The following is a 19,324-nucleotide window of genomic DNA, read 5'->3' on the forward strand; positions in this document are numbered from 1 at the left end:
TGCCTAGTGCGTGATATATGGTGGTTCAGTTTAAGATTTCAGCTTATTTTTAACCTATCCTGGAACTTAGGTTTATTTAAAAATTGATTACATACCAGTGAAGGTATAAGGATAATTTTTTACAGTCATGTTCCATGTCCCTTATGACCATAACTGCAGCTTACTTCCTTACAAATCAAATTCATTATGGTAAACAAATATAGAAAAGGGCTTTTACTTCTGATACTGGAGCACCATCTTTAATGAGAATTTTTTAAGCACTGTATCTTTTTCAAAAAGGTTACTTGTGTTTTGGGTTTTTTTTTCCCCTTTAAAGCCACTGAAGAAAGAGGATCAGCAATCAGAAGCTAAAGCAAGTCCAAAAAAGTCATCGGAACCCACTATTGACCTTTTAGGACTTGGTAAGCAATACATAATTACCTGTTTTTAAATCAAACACAGATAACGTCATTTTAAATTTTAATAGATATACTTTTATTTTCTCTGTGCTTACTGATAGTTAGATGGATTTGAAAACCATAAGGTTGAGTCTATGAATTTGAAACTATAAAGGAAAATGCCATGGGGATCTGGGTATATCAATACTTGTGTTTTGCTAAGGAGAGTAATGAGCTCCTGTGGGAAGGGGAAGTTATCAAAGTGATCTTCAAAGGGCTTGTGGATTGTGTTATTTCAATGTTTATGGTACAAGTGTACTTTTTAATGAAAATGCTGAGGTCATCTGAATTGTATATCTGTAAAATACCTTATATCACAAAATTCCTATATTAGGTAAAGGAACACTAAACTGTCTGACTGCAGCTGACTAGTATCTTGTAAAACTTAAAACATTGGGCATTTCAGCGTTGCGTACTGACTGTGACCATCATTCATTTTTATCTAATATATCTTTTCATTTTCTGACTGCAGGTGACTGTGTATTTGTCTTGTAAATAAACTGGTTTGGACCCAAATAATTGAATTTGCACTGTCTGGCTATACGGTGTGGTTTTATGCTTTTTCTTTGCTTGTTGAAGGCCATATTCATAAAAATCTGTCTTTCATTTATCTAGTGTTACTGCAAGTGTATTTTTTCCATTTGATAGAATCTTAAAATGGAACTGGAAGAATGAAATATTACAGTAACTATTTTTATTTCCTTTTGTTGATCAGTGTTAGGAAAATTTTCTAAGAGTTGTGAGTGGATATTAAGAGTATTCAATTTATATCAATATAATGGTTATTCTTAAATTTCTGCATAATTTTTACAGGATATTGGAGGAGGCTGATCAGTCTTCTAAATGTCATTATTCTAAAAACTTGTAGAAAAATGCTTTGTTGTTTTTTAATGTTTGGGTTTAAGGTACAAATAATCTTGCAACAAAACAATAAACGTCTTCTCTGGTTTAGAATTCACACTGTCATTCAAAATGCATGTTATTTTCCCTCTGGATGTAGAGTAGCTGTAAAATACTATTTTCGTACTGGTTATGTATGTGTTGTGGTCCATATCTCATTCCATGTAATCTGGTACCGTAGGCAAGCAAATCTTAATTAACACAGTAGAAGATTATGGCTGTAGAATGAGCCTATTAAAAAAAGAAAAAAAAAAAGGCAATTTAGACTTCATGGAAAGCTGATTCTCCTTTATTTTCCTTTAGCAGACCAACAACCTAATTAAGAACTAAAATTTAATCAATATGTGGTTTTGAGATTGCTAGGCTTCTGTATCCTTTTAGTCATAATTTGAAAAGAATCTTGGTAGCACTGTGTTATGATATGATAATGAACTCAGATTGCCTAGGCTAACTTGGGATGTAATATGCAATAGAAAGTATTCTAATTGGTGTTCAACAGCTGTGTTTCTTCAGTGAGATACACAAAGGGCAAAGTTTATAATTTGTATGTTAAAACCCCATAATTTTAGAGGAGGGAGTGTTTAAAGATCTTTTAAATAACAAATTGAAAGGCGGTGTAATAAGCTAGTAGCACTTGGAATCCACTGAGCTGCAAATGAGATAGGTATGTGTTAATGAGAGCAGACCTGCATATTTCATTTGGAGAGTTGTCCTTTAATTAATACCTGCAGTAGACTACTTCAGATAGTATTAGAAGAAAGATCACTTCAACCCAATATAGAACCACAGAATACCCCAGGCTGGAAGGCAGCTCAGAAGACCATCTGGGCCATCCCGTGGGAAGGGGAGCCTGGACGAGATTCTCTAGCATCCTGTCCAAGAGCATCTTCAAAACCTCCCACGATGGGGACCCTACTACACCCATGGGGAGGTTGTTCCAGTAATTCATCTCACTGTAAAAAATTTCGTTCTTACGTTGAGATGAAACGTCTCCTGGCACAACTTGTACCCATTGCCCCTTGTCTTCTCCGTGTGGCTCCTTGTGAAGGCAGAGCCTCTGTCCTCTTTGTAGCTGCCCTTTAAGTACTGCCATAGCGGGACGAGGTCCCCCTGAGCCTTCTCTTCTCCAGGGAGAAAAGACCTGACTCCTTCAGCCTTTTCTCACGGGGCAGGTTCTCCAGCCCTTTGACCATCTCCGTGGCCCTCCTTCGGAACCTCTCCAGTCTGTCCACCTCTTTCTTGAATTGTGGGGACCAAAACGGGGCACAGACTCCAGGTGCAGCTGGACAACGCTGAGTAAAGTAGGATGATCACATCTCTGCCTCTGCTAGTAATGCCCCAGCAGATGCAGCCAGAATCCCATTTGCCTTTGTCACTGCGGCAGCACGCTGCTGATTAAAATGTTTTATATGCCATATCAAACAATACTAAAATGGGTATGATTGCATAGCTCATTCTTCTTACTGAGTGGACGTGTTTCTAATGAGGATTCATGCTCTTAGGACTTCATTTCTGTAAATGAAGAACAGTAGTAGCTTTTACTAGGGCAGATCAGAATCGCTTGTGATAGCAGATTAAGTAATTTTAATGGATGACAATTCATGCTAGAACAATTTTGGCTTTCAAAACAGCCCAGCTTCTTGCAAAGTATTTTCCTGAGTAAGCCTCAGTGCTAGCTTTGGGTATGGGGTTAACCTCTGGGTCATTGCTCTTTTTGTCTCAGTTGAGTTTGTAATAGTGACTTCATCGGAAGGTAAACATCCTGTGAGATAGGACTTACCCAGTGACAATTGTAGCTAGACAAGATAATCTTCTAAAAATAAATTGGTTTTTGTTTTTCTTTACAAATTGCAAAATTTTCAAGATAATATGCCTAGGCAAATTGTATCTTCAAATCTTGTAACAGTAGAAGAGGCGTAATATCCTCAGTGACTATACTATCAAGTTTCTGTTTCTTCTGAGCCTTTTTAAATAGATTCATGTGGTTCCCTCGAGTTCTTGTTCGGGGGTTTATTATTGAGATGCTGTTTGGATATTCACTTTTTGATGATCCGACAACGTTAGTGGCTTTTGGCCTTCTGATTCAGAGTAGCAGATTTTAGTTCAGTACTCCATACACACAAAGGTGGGGAAATGGACACGTACAAGCTAAATATTCTTATGTTCTCCACAAGCAATAGTGTTAGTGTTCTTGCCATGCAACCCCCAAGTCGTTCCTTCTCTTCCCAAGCTGTGAGAAATCACAGCCTATTTCTGTAGGATAAAACCAAAGCTGCTTTTTTAGTGATCTCTACAATTGTTTGGATCTTGTCCACACTGAACAAGTGCCCTATTGAAAATGTGGAGACTTAAAAATGATGCTAAAATCAATAATAGCGGGATTTTATAACATTAATTTTTAATAGGAGAATTATAGGAAACATTTTTCAGTTTGAAAGTTACAGTGTGTAAACCGTAGTTCTTCAGCACTTAAGTTATTGGCAGTGCTGTATTTTCATCTCTTTGGTGTTAACCTTGTGCTCTGTGCTCCTTTTTGGGGTTTTGTCTTATAAGGTAGATGTCTCCACTTATGCCAGATTGATGTAAATACAGGTTTTTTAAAATACTTGTAAAAAAACTGTATGATATCTATGTACGATAGTGGGAATCTTTTCTTGGAATATTACACAGGCAGTTTTGGATTATTCTGTTTGTCAAGGTATGTCACTTAGAAATTATTTCAACATAAAGAAAAAGATGAAAGATTACAATTTTTAAACTATATTACCTTACAGAATTACCAGTAAGAAGGAAAGTGCATTTTACATATTCTGCATCATTTACCCTGTTTAGATGGGCCCTTCATAAAATAGACAATTGCACATTCTGGAATAACCATTGTCGTAAGTTACAATGAATGATCAGAAGAAAAGAGATTTATTGTGTTGTTACTATTAACTGAATGTGATGTGTGGGGCATTCATCCAGCATGGTTGGAGGTAAAGTATGATATGCTAAATGCTGCTTATCTGCTTGTGTGTAGGAAATGTTCTCTGAAGGAATTCTGTGAAGTTTTGAGAGCTTAATCATGGTGTGAAACATAGCTGGATGTTGCTTAACTGAGAAACATACTTTTGTCAGTACTGTTTGGTAAATACCAGAGCAGCATGGTTGGTCGTAAGTTGGCAAGCTGCATTTAAGAAATAATAAAAATGCATTTTAAGTATGTAAGTATCATATGTGCATATATAGAAATCACAGACTCGTAGAATTATAGACTAGTTTGAGTTGGAAGGGACCTTTAAAGCTCATCTAGTCCAACCCCCTGCCATGAGCAGGGACATCTTCAACTCGATCAGGTTGCTCAGAGCCCCGTCCAGCCTGACCCTGAAGGTTTCTAGGGATGGGGCATCGACCACCTCTCTGGGCAACCTGGGCCAGGGTTTCAGAACCCTCATTGTAAAAAATTTCTTCCTTATATGTACTCTAAATCTACCCTCTTTTAGCTTAAAACCATTTCCCTTTGTCCTATTGCTACAGGCCCTACTCAAAACTTTGTCCCCATCTTTCTTATAAGCCCCCTTTAGGTACTGGCAGGCTGCTATAAGGTCTCCCTGGAACCTTCTCTCTTCTCCAGGCTGAACAACCCCAACTCTCTCAGCCTGTCTTCACAGGAGAGGTGCTCCAGCCCCCGATCATCTTCGTGGCCCTCCTCTGGACTTGCTCCAACAGGTCCGTGTCCTTCTTGTGTTGGGGACCCCAGAGCTGAAGGCAATATTCCAGGTGGGCTCTCACCAGCGCGGAGCAGAGGGGCAGAATCCCCTCCCTCGACCTGCTGGCCACGCTGCTTTGGATGGAAATGGCCTCCCTATGAATGCTTTTTCACTTCTGCAAAGGTTTTAGCAGTAAATAAAATTTTACTAATGCAGTAAATTCCACAATAATTTCGGACAGACCTACCTTGTTTGTATCTTTGCCCCAGATTTTGTTTAAAGTATTGAACTGTTTCTCCCAGTCCTGCCTGTCTAGTAATTTGATGTAATAATCATATGCATATTCTCCCTCTATTGCATGTCTTGGTATGGCTGTCATAAATGATGATATATATATAAGAATACATGGCAGCTTAGTAACAAAGTTCTTGTAAATAGTTTGCCCCATAGAAAATGAGTTTCAGAAATGTAATGCAAAATTTAAGAGCAGATCTTTCTTGCTGTTTCCTTTTCTTGCTGTCCCTTTGAAGCTCTTTCGCTGGTCATTCTCACTGTTGGTGCAGATAAATATACCAAGGATTCATGATGTATATGAAAGCTTTCATAACAATTAAAGGCAGCACTGAATTGGAAATTAGCATGTCAGGCATTAATAAAATATGTACAGAAAAGCACTGTACAGGTAAACTTCACTGGAACCCTTCACTTACTAAATATATCCTGGCAAATAGCTTTTGTTTCTGCTATTAAATTTAAACAAGACTTCCTAATCTGAAATCAGAAGCAGCATCTGCTGTTGCACAGCATGGCAGACAGCAGTCGGATATTATCTGTCATATTGTCATAAATGGAAGAAGAGACGTTTTGGGACCATAGCTAGGAGGAACGGCGCAGAACCGCGTCTCTTGACTTCCCACGTTCCGTCCCTGACGTGGGGTGGAAGCTCTGCCTTGACTCCGCAATCCCTGCAGCGGCTTCTGCCACATCTGCTGCATCATTCCTGGCTGTGGATGTGTTCTCCAGAAAAGTGATGGAAGTACTCTCGATTAACAGTTAGTTGTTTCAGAGTTGAAGCTGTAAATTTCTCAAAATATTCAGACAGGCCTGTATAACTCAATCTGATTTTTACCTATTCCCTGGAAAGACTGCAGCCATGTTTCGTTCTGTCAAATACACGCCACCTCTTCTAATCAGTTTGTAATGGTAGGTGGCACAAGTTGAATGAAAAGTAATACACTTAGAATAATTTAGAACTCAGAGTTCCGCTGGAGTATCTTTGTTATGCTACAGAAATATTTTAAAATTAGGAGGGACAGGAGGAAGTGCTTCCTAATCCATGACCTGGTGCCTTGAAGTTGAGAATATCTGTAATCTCTATATAAGAAGTGTGAACTATTATGTTGAAATACAAGTCTGTGTATGCCTGCGTGCGTGTGTATAGATATATATTTAAATGAAGATACTAATATTGCTACAAGTAATAAACAGGAGTGAAAACAGGTTTCTTCTCTATTCTGAAATTTAGTTCTTTATGGAATCTTTCAGGTTTTGGGGGCTGGGGAGAGCACGGAATGTTTTCAGAGTTGCTTTTTAATGGATATGAGTAGTCCAACTATTATATTTTTGAGAAATCAGTAAGATAGGACCATCTGTTAATACCATTCATACAGGCTTAAAACTGTGTTGTAAACAGTAATTCAAAATGTCTGGTTTCTGCACTGATACAGACAGGGAAATATTAGTTTTAGTGTAAAATTCAGTAAGAGATGAAAGGTATGTACATTACCAAATAACACTCTTACAGAAGCGATCTAGCAAAAAACTGGTTTTTTAATAGAATTAATTTATAAGCAGCATATTAAATACTTGAAAAATAGTTTGTTCTTGCAAATGTGTTCTCCCATGAATGTTCTAAATATGTGAAATGCTTGTTTTAGTAAATGATTACATTTAAATTTTCAGTCTTAGATGTTAAACTTTTTTATATTTAGTGAAACTGAACCGCTTTGGAATATGACAAGAGAGGTATTTTTTTAATACATGTGCCTCACTGAGAAAATGAGAACATTAAATTATTAATTCCACACAATCGTTTTGCATGAAAATTATGCGTGGTTCATTCCTAAATTTATCTGAAACAGTGAACCTTTGGGGAGATGTTTTTGGAACTGTCTGTCTGCAGAACGACCTCAAAAGCAGCTTGTTACTTAACTTGGCGGTATATTTATTTATACACATCTTAAAGTCCTGGTGTGGATGGAATGGTGGAGCAGATTATACATTTTGCTGTCCACTGACTTCCATTCATCAGAATAGAAATAAGGGAAGGAGGAGACCTTTGTGCTAAGATGTAAGTAGCTTTTTCATAATCATAGATGAGTTTGTAACTTCACTTTTCAGAATTGTTGGAATGGCAGTCCTCCCAGCATCAAATCATGACATAGTAATAAAATTGGCTGAGGTGGCTGCTTCACTCCTGTGGTCATTGTTCAAGCTACTCACTTTTTACTCAGCACAGAACATCCAATATTGCCAAGCCATTCCCATGGCTATTTTGCCTTTCTGGAGTTGTTGGATCTTTCTTAGTCCTTGCAGACAGCACAGTTATCCTCATGAACTTTGCACAAGTTTGGGCAATAAATATACTTGCTGAGATTCAGTTTCTTGCAAATGCCACTCACTTTGTCCGTCTCATATCCCTGCCTTCAAGGTATTTTGGTCCTTGTTATTGGGTCTGCTTGCCATTGCTAGCATGCACAATTTGGTCTCAATTTCCCCTTGACATGAAGTGGATTTGAGAATTAGCAAATACCAAGCTATTAAATGTTCATGTGTGATACTAAATTAGAGAATAAAATAATTTGTGCATCTGAAGTAGTCACAAAAGCAAGCATATAGCTCCTAAAGAATTGCAAACCAGCACCCTTCTGCTTGGTTGTTTCATAATTCCCTGTATGAAAAAGGTGCAGTAAGTGCTTAAAAAGTATGCTGGGGATTTTACATATACTGAAGGCAGTTCAAAGTTTGGTTTCTGTAGCAGCTATAGCCGTGCCACATTTCCTGTATGTACTAAGGCATAAAGGTTAGCATCTCTACAGTAAGACTGAATTCAGATATGCATGGATGGTGGTAGCTTCTGACGTGTTCCACGTTGTCGAATTTTGACATTCATGGCTTCCGTGTCAAGTTTTCAGATGTATGGCAGTATCTTTAAAGTAAATACTTTCATGCAAGGCAGTGAAGGGGAGCCACCTTCCATTGGAGTTGGAAGGCAGACAGAAATGAGAAAGCATCTCTGAACGGTGATCTTCTGAACGGATTGTTTCAGAATGCAGTGCTGCCTTGTAGGCGTTAACAGCCAAAAATCTTGTTGGTTTTCTGTGATAAGTTTCCTCAGTTGAGTGATTTCCAGGCTGGTGAAGTGACTGGTGCTTCTTACTGTTTCTGCTATTTTGTTCCAACTTGTCGATGTCCTGGGCTACTGGGAAGGTTAGTCTCCAACTGCAGTGAGTTTGCATGTGGCAGAACAAAGTAATGAAAAATTATAATATTTGATATGCAGGGAGACAAGTCTTGCTATAGTCTGCCAATTATTTGTCCTGTCAAATAAAAAAGTAGAGGAGAGCAGAGAGAGACCTTCTTTCTAAGTAATAGACTTACTCTTTTGTTCTGTCTTTTTTCTTAGAAAAATAAAATACTAATTCTTTTGTGATTATTCTTCAGCAAATGGGAAAGAATGTTGCAATTACGTGAGAGATGGCATTGTATTATTTTAAATAAGTGTTGGAAGCTTCCTATGATTTAATTTTAATTAAATAATACATCTTGACCATGCTCTTTACTAATTGGACCACTTCTCTGTCTGCATTAGAGTTCTAGAAACTTTAAAGTGCTTAAAACTCCCATCTGCCTTCAGCCTTACATGTTTCTGTGAGGTAGTAAGACAGATGTTTCATGTGGTATCACTACACTGCTAATGCTGATATTCCCATGATTGACCTCTGCTCTTGAAATGGATCTTTTCACTCAAGTAGGTAACTGTCATGGGTGCAGGATACTGGAAAATAACTTCTTACAGTTTAGTAAAAGGAGGAATTGACTTTTTCTGAAATATATAGCAACTATTTTTTTATGTCCTTGATGCATTTTAAAGTTTAAAGGTGGCAATCTGTATTCTGTTGTGTTTAAGATTTGGAATATATTGCTATGTTGGTTTGTAAATGTATGTCTGAAGTTTCTGATGGATATATTTGAAGTTAGCTACTTATGTGTAATTGTGTGACTTTAAAAACAAACAAACAAAACCTTTAATTAGGATGCTAGGTAAGTTAAAATTTGCTTTACAGAAACTTACTCAATAATGAGAACAGTGGATACAACACATGCAGCTAGAAGGACGTTTGTTCTTTAAACATGCCAAAGCATCAGGTAGAAATTGTTTTATGATATTAGTATTAGTTTTTTCAGTGTACTGTAATCTAGGGATTTTAGAATACCGATCCTCCCATGATATATAAACGGCCGTGCCAGTTGTCATGGTGGTGTTTCGTTTGGAGAGAAAGTTTTGACTTAGTTCAGCTAGTTTGTTCTGCCAGAGAAGCCTGACTTCCACAGTGAGTATTAGATACTTTGAGACTTAACTTCCTATTTTGCCTAAAAAAGCTTTCTTAAATATGCTGTTAACACTATGCAGTCATCATAGTGTTCATCAGAATCTAGAGTCACCTTTGTGTTTGTTGAGCTCTGTGTAATGGCAACCCACTTGTGATATACTTTAGGAATAAAATTTATTAGCCAATTCTTTCTACTTGCTCTCGGACAGCTTAAAATCAAAGGAGAAATGGTTGCTCTATTCCTTAAAAACACTTTGTGATATTTTTGTCCCTACATCTTTTGAAGTATTTTCTTGCAGTTCTTCTTAAAGCATAATTCTTCGGCCCTTTTTTGTCCTGCACATACCCACTTTCACCTAGATCACTAAAAGTATTCCTGTGTTAAAGTGGTTACAAGCACCGAGGCTGCAGAAGGTTAACTCTCTACAGCGCAAGAGCCGTAGGTTCTTGGGGATAATTAGCCCAGTGTGCCTGGCAGGGGTGTTCATGTGGAGCTATAGAATAAAGTCAGTGCAAAGTACTTTTGAAAAGGGGGGAAGGATGGACTTTTTTTCCTCATGCAAAGTTTAATTATGTACCCTTGAGTAAATTAGCATATCAAGAATAACTGTATGGATTCTAAAATACAAATTTTAATTCAAGAGCACGGATCAGTGTATTTTGATACGTGGCTACCATGTTTGGGCCTTCTCAGTAAGACATCTGTTTAAATTCTCACTAAAAATGTTCGTGTGTTTGAAAAAGACACTTAAAAAATGATTAACGTGTACTAGTAAGTTGGCGTGGCTGTCCTTAGGGAAGTCTTTAAGTGTTTTGGTTGGTGGTTGTTGCTTTTTTTTCTGAAGCACGCTAGTATACCATCTTTTTAGGGAAAGAAGTCCTTACAAAATCTGAACAGTATCACAGTTTGAAAGATGTCTTATCTCAGAAATTGAATACATCTTTGATGGGGGCAGGGTAGGAGGGAATTGGCAGCTTTAATTATTCTCATGTTGTTAAGATCTTAACAATTTTCACTTAAATGTGATTCTCTTGTCTTTTTAAGATGGTCCAGCTGAAGCATCTGTTACAAATGGAGGCACTGCTGCTGTCACAGCGCTGAATGATGACCTGGATATCTTCGGTCCAATGATCTCTAATCCTTTACCAGCAGCTGCTGTACCTCCTGCTCAGGTAAAATTTATTTAGTTATATGTGTGTGTAAATATGTGCGTGCACGTGCATATTTTCCTTCAGGGAATTGTTCATTCACACAGAAGGAAGGCATGCTTCTCAACACTCGTGGCTGGAGACTCTAGCCTCAATGGCTATATTTTTCTCACCTCTTCAAGCTTCCGTATTGCTTGGATATAGAATCAGGAGAGAGTGTGGTCTTCCCTTCTGATTCCCCCTGGTTATCCAGCTAAATTGGGTTCTGTCTTACCCTAGTGATGGTAGTCATGTTTTCTTTTTAATTTATGTTCTTTTGTCTTGTTCTTTTTTTAATAGGTTCTGCTGAATATATTTTTACTTTATGTTCTCAGGTTATTGGGCTTTAAGTCATACTTTTTAAGAACTCTTACTGCTTTGTGGTGCTGATAGTTAGGAAAGGCTACAGCAGATACTTCTGTCTCAGAGCTGCTAAAAAATTGGGGTCTCAAGCTTCATACTCAAAATCAGGAACGGATATCAAGAAAAGCTGATATTGCTACCTGGGCCAATCTGTCTCTTGTCTCATCTTGGAACTCGTATGCCTTTCTTTCCTCAAGGAAGGGTAGCATAACCCCTGCACCCAGCCTGCTCCCTCTCTTATAGCCATGATAGTTTGGAAGCGACCCCATTGCCGTGCCTGTTGTAGCTGAGAAAGGCAGCTTTGGGGGACATGGAGAAACTGCTTAAAGCTGCAGGTCTCTTAAAGTAGCCTCGAAGAACAAGGTGTTGGTGGTGAATGTGGCTGGTGCAGATCAGAATGCACGTGTGCAGGCTTCCTTACCCAGACTGGCTTCTGAGAGGGAGGCTTTGGAAGAGTACTCACCGAGCTAACCTCCCCATCTGTGGGGCCCTTTTAAGGTAATTCAGAAGCTTATTTTTACAGAAGACCTCCTGTCTCACTCAGCTGAACCAGAAAGAAGTGTATGTATTCTTGAATTTATGGTTTGAGACCTGTGATCTGTACTTGTTTCTCTTTATCCAGTAGTTTTCATAATATATAAAATGGAAGGGGTGATGATGGAAAAGAGTTCTGACTGAACTGGCATATTGTAATTTTGTTTCCAAATGTTCTGTTCATTATTGTGGTCACCTCAAAGCATATCCATGTTGTTCAGCAGATTTGATTGTAATTTTTATTCTTCATCCTTTACTCTCCTTTCGCCTACTTGTTGCTGAGGACTGACTTTGTGCAACATGCTAGGTAGGGTTGTAGAGACTGAAATCACATTTCTTTTTAAACATAAAACTACCAATAGCACAAGCTTCCCACCATGCCTTAAGCCACCCATAAATGGTGAGGGAAATGAGCTGTATACAGGCGTTTAGGTTTGGATGTGTTAGCTAGAATTGCAAAGGGAAGTGTTGGTATAGATTTTCTTGTCTCTTGTGGAAGTCTCTGTTGAAAGTACCAAAAGGAACAGTATCTGAGTGCTTGTTATCTGCTATTCTACTGCCCTATGTCAGAATTGATCTAGATGAACCTACCCGTAGAGCTAGATGTGAAAAGCAGTAGCCCACTTCCAGCTTCACTGAGTTTTTTTTTAATGTATCCAATTTGGGTGTGTAGATTGAGTAAATTGAAATCTAGAATGGTGAAGTTTCCGCTTGGCCCTAAAATAAACGGGCCAGTGGTAGTAACACTCGTAATGGGTAGGGTTGACCTCCTCCAAGCTCAAGAGCAGTCCATCCTAATGAGCAGGAAGTCAGACAAACGATGCCAGGAGGCCTGCAGGGATGAACAAGGAGCTCCTGCCAAACTCACACACAAAAAGGAAGAATACAGAAGGTGGAAGCAGGGAGAGGTAACCTGGAAGGAATACAGAGACACTATCCAAGCATGCAGGGATGGGGTTAGGAAAGCCAAAGACCAACTGGAGTGGAATCTGGTCAGAGATGTCAAAGGCAACAGAAGGACTTAGAAGTACGTAGGTGACAAAAGGAAGAGTAGGGAAGATGTGGGCCCATTGCTGAAAGGGGCAGGCCCTGGTGACAATAGGACATGTGAACGTGAAGACCGAGGTACTGAATGTCACCTTCGCCTCAGTCTTCATTAGCAAGACCAGTCTTCAGGAGTCCCAGGCCCAAGAGACCAGGGGAAAGGCTGGAGCGAGGAAGACATACCCTTGGAGGAAGAGGGTCAGGTCAGGGAATACTTAAGCAAACTGGACATAGATCAAGGCCCTGATGGGATGCACCTACAGTGCAGAGGGAGCTGGCTGATGTCTTTATGAAGCCACTCTTGATAATCTTTGAATCATCATGGTGATTGGGAGAGGTGCCTGAGGATTGGAAGAAAGCAAATGTCACTCCTATCTCCAAGAAGGACCAGAAGGAGGACCCAGGCAACTACAGGCCAGCGAGCCTCACCTCGATCCCTGTGTGCTGTGTCCAGCTCTGGGCTGCCCAGTACAAGAGAGCCATGGACATACTGGAGAGGGTCCAACAAAGGGCCACTAAGATGATGAAGGGACTGGAGCATCTCTCCTTTGAGGAGAGGCTGAGAGAGCTGGCACTGTTCACCCTGGAGGCTCAGGGGGATCTCATTAATGTGTATAAATACCTGATGGGAGGGCGCAAAGCGGACGGAGCCAGGCTCTTCCCAGCGGTGCCCAGTGACAGGACCACAGGCAATGGGCAAAAGCCATCTGGACTGCTACAGCTGTCAGACCACCTTAAAATATTGAGGATGTCATGATCTTTACCTGCTGTTTTGCAGTCGTTTTGGCAATTAAAAGCCAAAATGTAAATACTTATTTTTAGGCTCATGCCTTAATCTAAACTTCTTGTCAGCCACGTGCTGTTTGTGTGGTCAGATGGCAAGTGTGAAGTGATGGATTCAGCTCCTGTATTTGTGGTCCTGACACATCTGACCAATATTTCACAGTGGAAACTTCCTTTGGATAGGTATTGCCTTTTATGGGTAATACATAAGCTACTGATGACAAAAATTATTTATGTTTAAACATGAAGCGTACTGGAGATGATTTCCAGTAGTTCTGAAAAATTCTGTTACACTGACATGAAACCGCTCAGCAGTATGTTCCCTAACCACCTGACGAGCGTTTAGTTTTGGTATAATGACTGGTTGAGAGCACTATGTGTAGCCTTTCTTAAAGGAAAACTATTATACGTATGCCAGGTGTGTGTTTTTACAGGGGTCTCGGATAGCGTCAGAATGTTAGATATGTGAAATCATGTCAATGTTTTTTGGTTTTTGTTTTTGCTTGAATGCCACCTGCTGTTTTCTTGCCATGTATTTTGCATTACCTTCCATTTATTAGCTGATGAATACTTCAGGGAATGCTTGTTCAGTGCTTTGGTTCCTCTCAGAATCTTCCAAAAACAAACTGAATGAAGAGACGTTAAGTGGATAGTTATCTCATGACATAAATGTAATAGATGATCAGTCCTCTGGGTCTTTGGCTCTCCCTTCTCTTCTGTGCACGCACGTAGTGATTTGCTTTATTTTGTTAAAGCACCTATAGTAACAGTATTTCATAGATTTGGAGACACTTCAAGCTGTGGTTCATCCCAGATGAAAGCAGTTTCTTTGATGCTGTTATTTATTTAAAAAAAAAAACCCAAACCAAACCAACAACAAACCCAGCAGACATGTCTGCTCTTCTCCCTTCTAGAGGAAAACAAACCCCTTCCCTGCTGAAACCGCCTCTGTTAACTGGCTTTCCCTGCTTACGTGTATTTCTCCAGTCCGCTGAGCGCGGCTGTCGTACAGAGGCTGTCTGAGGCAGATGCCACGGCAGGAGGACCGTGTCAGTATGGAATAATTCAATATTGGGACTTCCTGGGTACATGCACAGTAAAACAAATACCGCTATTTAGGAGGGGCTTTTACCTGAATGTATCATTGAATCCAGCTCTGGTATTTTTGAAGACTGGTTATGCCACATGGACAAAGAGTTGTCTCAAATGGAGGGGGCTTCCTACTACCCATTAAAAAACGTCAATCTTGCTTTGCAACCAGAAATTTTTGTTAGTAATAAGCAAGAGGCAGTAGCTTTTATAATAGGTACATGAGGATGTTGGTTTTTAAGTGTACCTTGGCCAGAGAGAAGGTGTCACAGGAGCTGAACAATTCCTGGTTCTGTCTGCTCTCCCTTTGTAGTGCCACCGCCCTCCCTTTTGTTGCTTACTGCGGTCTGGTGACCTTGGCCCGCATCAGCTGTTGTATAAATGCAGGGTTTTCAGTTGCCACCGAGTTTCCATTTCTTGTTCTTTTTCTCTTCCCTTTCCACAGCAGTTTTAGAGATTTTTCACCATCAACCATGTGAACCTGCACTCCTGATGGTTTCTGGCCAATTTACTTGGTACCAGAATTGTTTTGCAGGGTTTTTTTCCCCTCCAATTTATAACACTGAGCTTTTTAGCTTTTTCAAGAGCTTTTTAGCACTTCAGGAATCCGATGTGTTTTCTGAAGCTGCGTATTGAATGTTTGTGTTGTGGTGTTTGTACAACCCCAGTGTGACCTTAGTGGACTTCTCAGCGCCTAGTCAGCAGCCTGCCAGCAAAACCAGGAAAGGTTTGGAGGTTGTTGCTTTAGGCAACAATATAGGTGTGTTACCGTATCTGCGTATGTTGTGGTGGCTTCTGTCTCTCTGACGAACTTTGGTATGCGACGACAGCAAGCGGAGGGACCTGGTTGCAGATCTAGTCCGTTCACGGTGGTAGAGCAAGGAGGATCTTCCTTCAGTGCAGGAAAGAGTCGAAACCCAGAGGTACCATGGGATTAGGCAGGTGTATGTTAAGCAGTTGGGCAGCATTTTAACTGGACTAAAATAAGGCCGTAATTTAGGTATGCATTGCGATCCTGGCTCTTTTTCAATGCCTATACAGTTGATTCGCATCGAAAGTTCCCACTGGTAACAGGATGAGTTGTGTATTTTAAGAAATACAACAAGAACGCAGCGTGTGGACTAGTTCCCTAGGCAAGCGCCCGTCTGGAGCTGTAAGTGCATGAGCAGCAAAGCAGCAGCACTGAAAGACACCTGGATGTAATCTGTTTACCCCACATTCCGGTGCAAGAGCAGTAAAAAGCCTGACAGTCTGGGCGTATTTTAGTTTTTCAGTTGTAGGCTACAGTAAGTTTTAGATAATTACGCTTTCTCAATAAATGAAATGTGCTTAAAGAACTCTAAGCCAGTTACAAACAATGTATTTTAGAAATGTTACTGCTTTAAGTAGATCAACTGAAATTCTACTTTTGCCTTTTCTCCAAAAAAACTGTTCATCTTAGTTGTACTAGTATATTCCAGAGCACTTAATCTTTTGTTTTCGCTCCTCTCTAATCTATTCTGCCTATGCGAGGGTTAATGAGATGTGAATTGTAATCTCCTTATTGATTTCCTAATTATTTTTCATAATCTAACCACAGCTCATGATTTACACTTCTCACTGATGAAAAATGTAGGAGCAACAGGAGTGGATAATCTGTATGTGTGCACCCTGGAGCTGGTTGGGGTTTTAGTTTTGCGTGTTTTGTAACCTCCGTCTGGTCTTTCCATACCGTATGTACTGCTTTTTTGTCTTTGGTCATACCACAGCTTTTAAAATCCTCGTTTACCTCAAGTTAATTTCTGTAAATGAACTGGTTTTTATTTGGTTCAGGAGTGAGGATGTGCAGCAAATATTGAACATAACATCTTCTGCCGGTTTCATTCAGTAGTCTGTCCTGACCTTTATTTCCCAGAGCACTTCCACTAAACCAGCAGCTGCCACCTTGTCTGCGGCATCCGGGGATCTTGATCTATTCACTGAGCAAACAACAAAATCCGAAGAATCAGCAAAGAAACAACTCTCCAAAGACTCCATCTTATCACTGTATGGCACAGGAACCATGCAGCAGCAAAATGCTCCAGGTAAATAATTTTGTAAAGGTTTCTGTGCAGTCCTGTTTAAAGCTTTACCTAGAAGAGTTTTGTCCTACAAGTATAAAATGTAAGGTTGGGTACCCCACTGCCTATATTCAAGCAAAGATTTTTATTTTTATTATTTGTAAAAATGAGAAAATTACTGAAATGTAATACAGAAGCTCAAGAAAAAAATAGTATGTGATTTTAATTTATTTATAGCTGTTCAAATTATCAAGTATACAATTTCTGAAAGATTTGTGAATTCAGCTTCTGCCGTCTAATTCATCGCTCAAGGTCTGGGTCTCTGCTGTGCCAACAGCAGGCTGGCCGGATCAGCACAGAGCTGTCATACCTTCACTTTAGCTATGTTTGAGTGAAGACAAAAACCTCCAATACCACGACTAAAAGACTCTGGTTCACCGCAGGGATTTGCCAAAACTCTTTTTGGCAGTTAACCTCTGGCAGTGAGTCCCTTTCCTTTCAGAGCTGTTAAGCATTTTTTTACTTTCACCAGAGACTAAATTAACAGCACTGACGTACAACTGGACAGAGTTACCCTTTAAAATCCTTTTGGTGCGCTTCTGACTTATGGGGATGGGGGAGAAAAATGACAAAACGCTTTTGCTGAAGTCTTCCCTTCTCTGGTTCAGGTATGTTCATGGGGTCGTCCTCTATGCCATTTACCACACAACCATCCACTCATTTTCAAGGCTTTCCAGCCATGGGAGTTCCTGTGCCTGCAGCAACTGGGATGATGGGAAACGTGATGGGACAGTCGGTGCCAGTCATGGGACAGAGCACAGGCGTGATGGTAGGAATGGGAATGCCCAATGGATTTACTGGTGCTACACAAACTGGTGTGATGGGACTTCCTCAAAATGTCGTTGGACCTCAAGGTGGAATGGTGGGACAGATGGTCACGCCACAAAATAAGTATGGATTGCAACAAAGCCAACAAGCTCCATGGAACCTCTCTCAGGTAAAGACTTGCTATTATTCCCAGACAAGAGTGCTTTAGAAAAGCTGCTGCTTTTCGGACACAAAATGTTTGGCTGTAGTTGCGGTGTAGCCACATTACAGACTGCTGGACTATGAACTGCTCGGAGGCACCGGGAAAAAAACCCAGTGAATAATTCAATTAGATATAACTAATACATAAGCAGAGAATAAATTTTGCCAAGGTAGACCAGTTCTCTGCTTCTGTAGCTACTCTCATCCTGGCATCTGAGCTAGCCAGGTAAAAAGCTAGCTTAGCTATAGTTACAGGATACCGAGATGTAAACACAGCCTTATAACTAAAAGCAGAATTTAATTGCTTGAGGATAGCTCTTAACAATTAATACTTTTGTTTACAGACTTCAGGATAAATTTCAGTGGAATGTGTCGTGCTTTGCACTCGTAACATTCTCCTGTAGATAACTTGCTCAGGCTAATCTGTTACTTATCTGTAGCATTTCCATGCTACTTACAAATTTCTTAAACATGTTTGAAAGGTTCTCTAAAAGTGTTCCTGGAGACTTAGTGCTGTATTTGTACATTATCCAGTGAAACACTTTGAAATCTGGTACTTGAGAGGTTACTGGGGGGAGATGACAAACCTATGTGATTCCCTTGCAGTTCAGTATGGATGATAGCAACTTTTTTTCATGCTATTATTTGAATTATAAGAACAATATAATAATTCCGTGCTGCTTACTGTAGTAACTCAGGAGGTGAACATTAGTGATGTACTTAATTGGATTGTATTAATTTTTACTGTTCTGCTCAGTCCTGTGGTGTAAACATTGATGAAGGTAAGCAGCATTTCTTACATGGAAAAAACAGCCCCAATTAGAAAATACAGGCTGTCATTCTACCTTGAAAAGTAATTTTTAAAAGGTGGGAATTTCAAAATGTCAAACCAGAAAAATCTGTGGATTTACTGCTAACAGTCTTTTTCTAGGTATCTAACTTTCAAAAGACCCGTATCAGCTTTGAAATTAAAATTGCGCTTATCAATCAAGCGTATACTAAAAGCTGGCTCATAGAACAAGCCCTGAACGAGTTTCTGTACGCCTTGCACATCAGATGTCACCAGCGTGCTGACGGTCCACAGTTTGTAGGGGAACTGTGATCTCATCTCTGGCTCCAGTCGAAAGGGGGAGAGCTTGCTTTAGTTACCAGAATAGTGTGCTTTATATAGTCTGCTTCCTAAGAGTTCTACTCCAGAAGAGATTAACAGCTAGGTAAAGCATGTGTTCGTCAGCTTTTTTTAAATTTCCACAGTCAGTAATAGGTTGGTTTTGCAGATACACGTGTGAAAGCACACAGTACTGAATTTTACCCTGAAATACTAGTTTGCGACTTAACAATTTTTTTCACCATTTTTGCTTTGCAAGCCGGTATTGTTGGCTCATGCTTACGTGAACTCTGATTTTTGCCTAATGCAGTCTCTAACCTGGATCTAATGTTGCTGGTACAACATCCCTATTCACCAGCTCTGGTTATTGATTGCTCCAAGTGCTCTTTTGCTCTCGGACTCACGAGAGGGGATATCTTTACTCTGTGCAGCTACTTTTGGCTTGTCAGTAAGTGTTCATTTTTCGGAAGGCAAGTGAGAGTAACCTGAAGAACGTTTTTACATT

At 39.8% G+C, this 19,324-nt stretch overlaps 1 protein-coding gene across 2 annotated transcripts in view; it reads left to right on the forward strand.

Annotated features, from left to right (window-relative positions):
- The window catches only part of SMAP1 (small ArfGAP 1), an 88,718-nt gene that overhangs the window by 67,675 nt on the left and 1,719 nt on the right, over nucleotides 1-19,324 (forward strand). For both annotated transcript variants that reach the window (XM_069804605.1, XM_069804606.1), the window contains 4 exons: nucleotides 317-401; nucleotides 10,688-10,815; nucleotides 16,538-16,706; nucleotides 17,351-17,679. In XM_069804605.1, coding sequence (XP_069660706.1) covers nucleotides 317-401; nucleotides 10,688-10,815; nucleotides 16,538-16,706; nucleotides 17,351-17,679 — 711 coding nt within the window. The remainder of the gene's footprint in view (nucleotides 1-316; nucleotides 402-10,687; nucleotides 10,816-16,537; nucleotides 16,707-17,350; nucleotides 17,680-19,324) is intronic.

The sequence above is a fragment of the Haliaeetus albicilla genome, chromosome 17 (assembly GCF_947461875.1).
Source record: "Haliaeetus albicilla chromosome 17, bHalAlb1.1, whole genome shotgun sequence".
NCBI classification, from domain to species: domain Eukaryota; kingdom Metazoa; phylum Chordata; class Aves; order Accipitriformes; family Accipitridae; genus Haliaeetus; species Haliaeetus albicilla.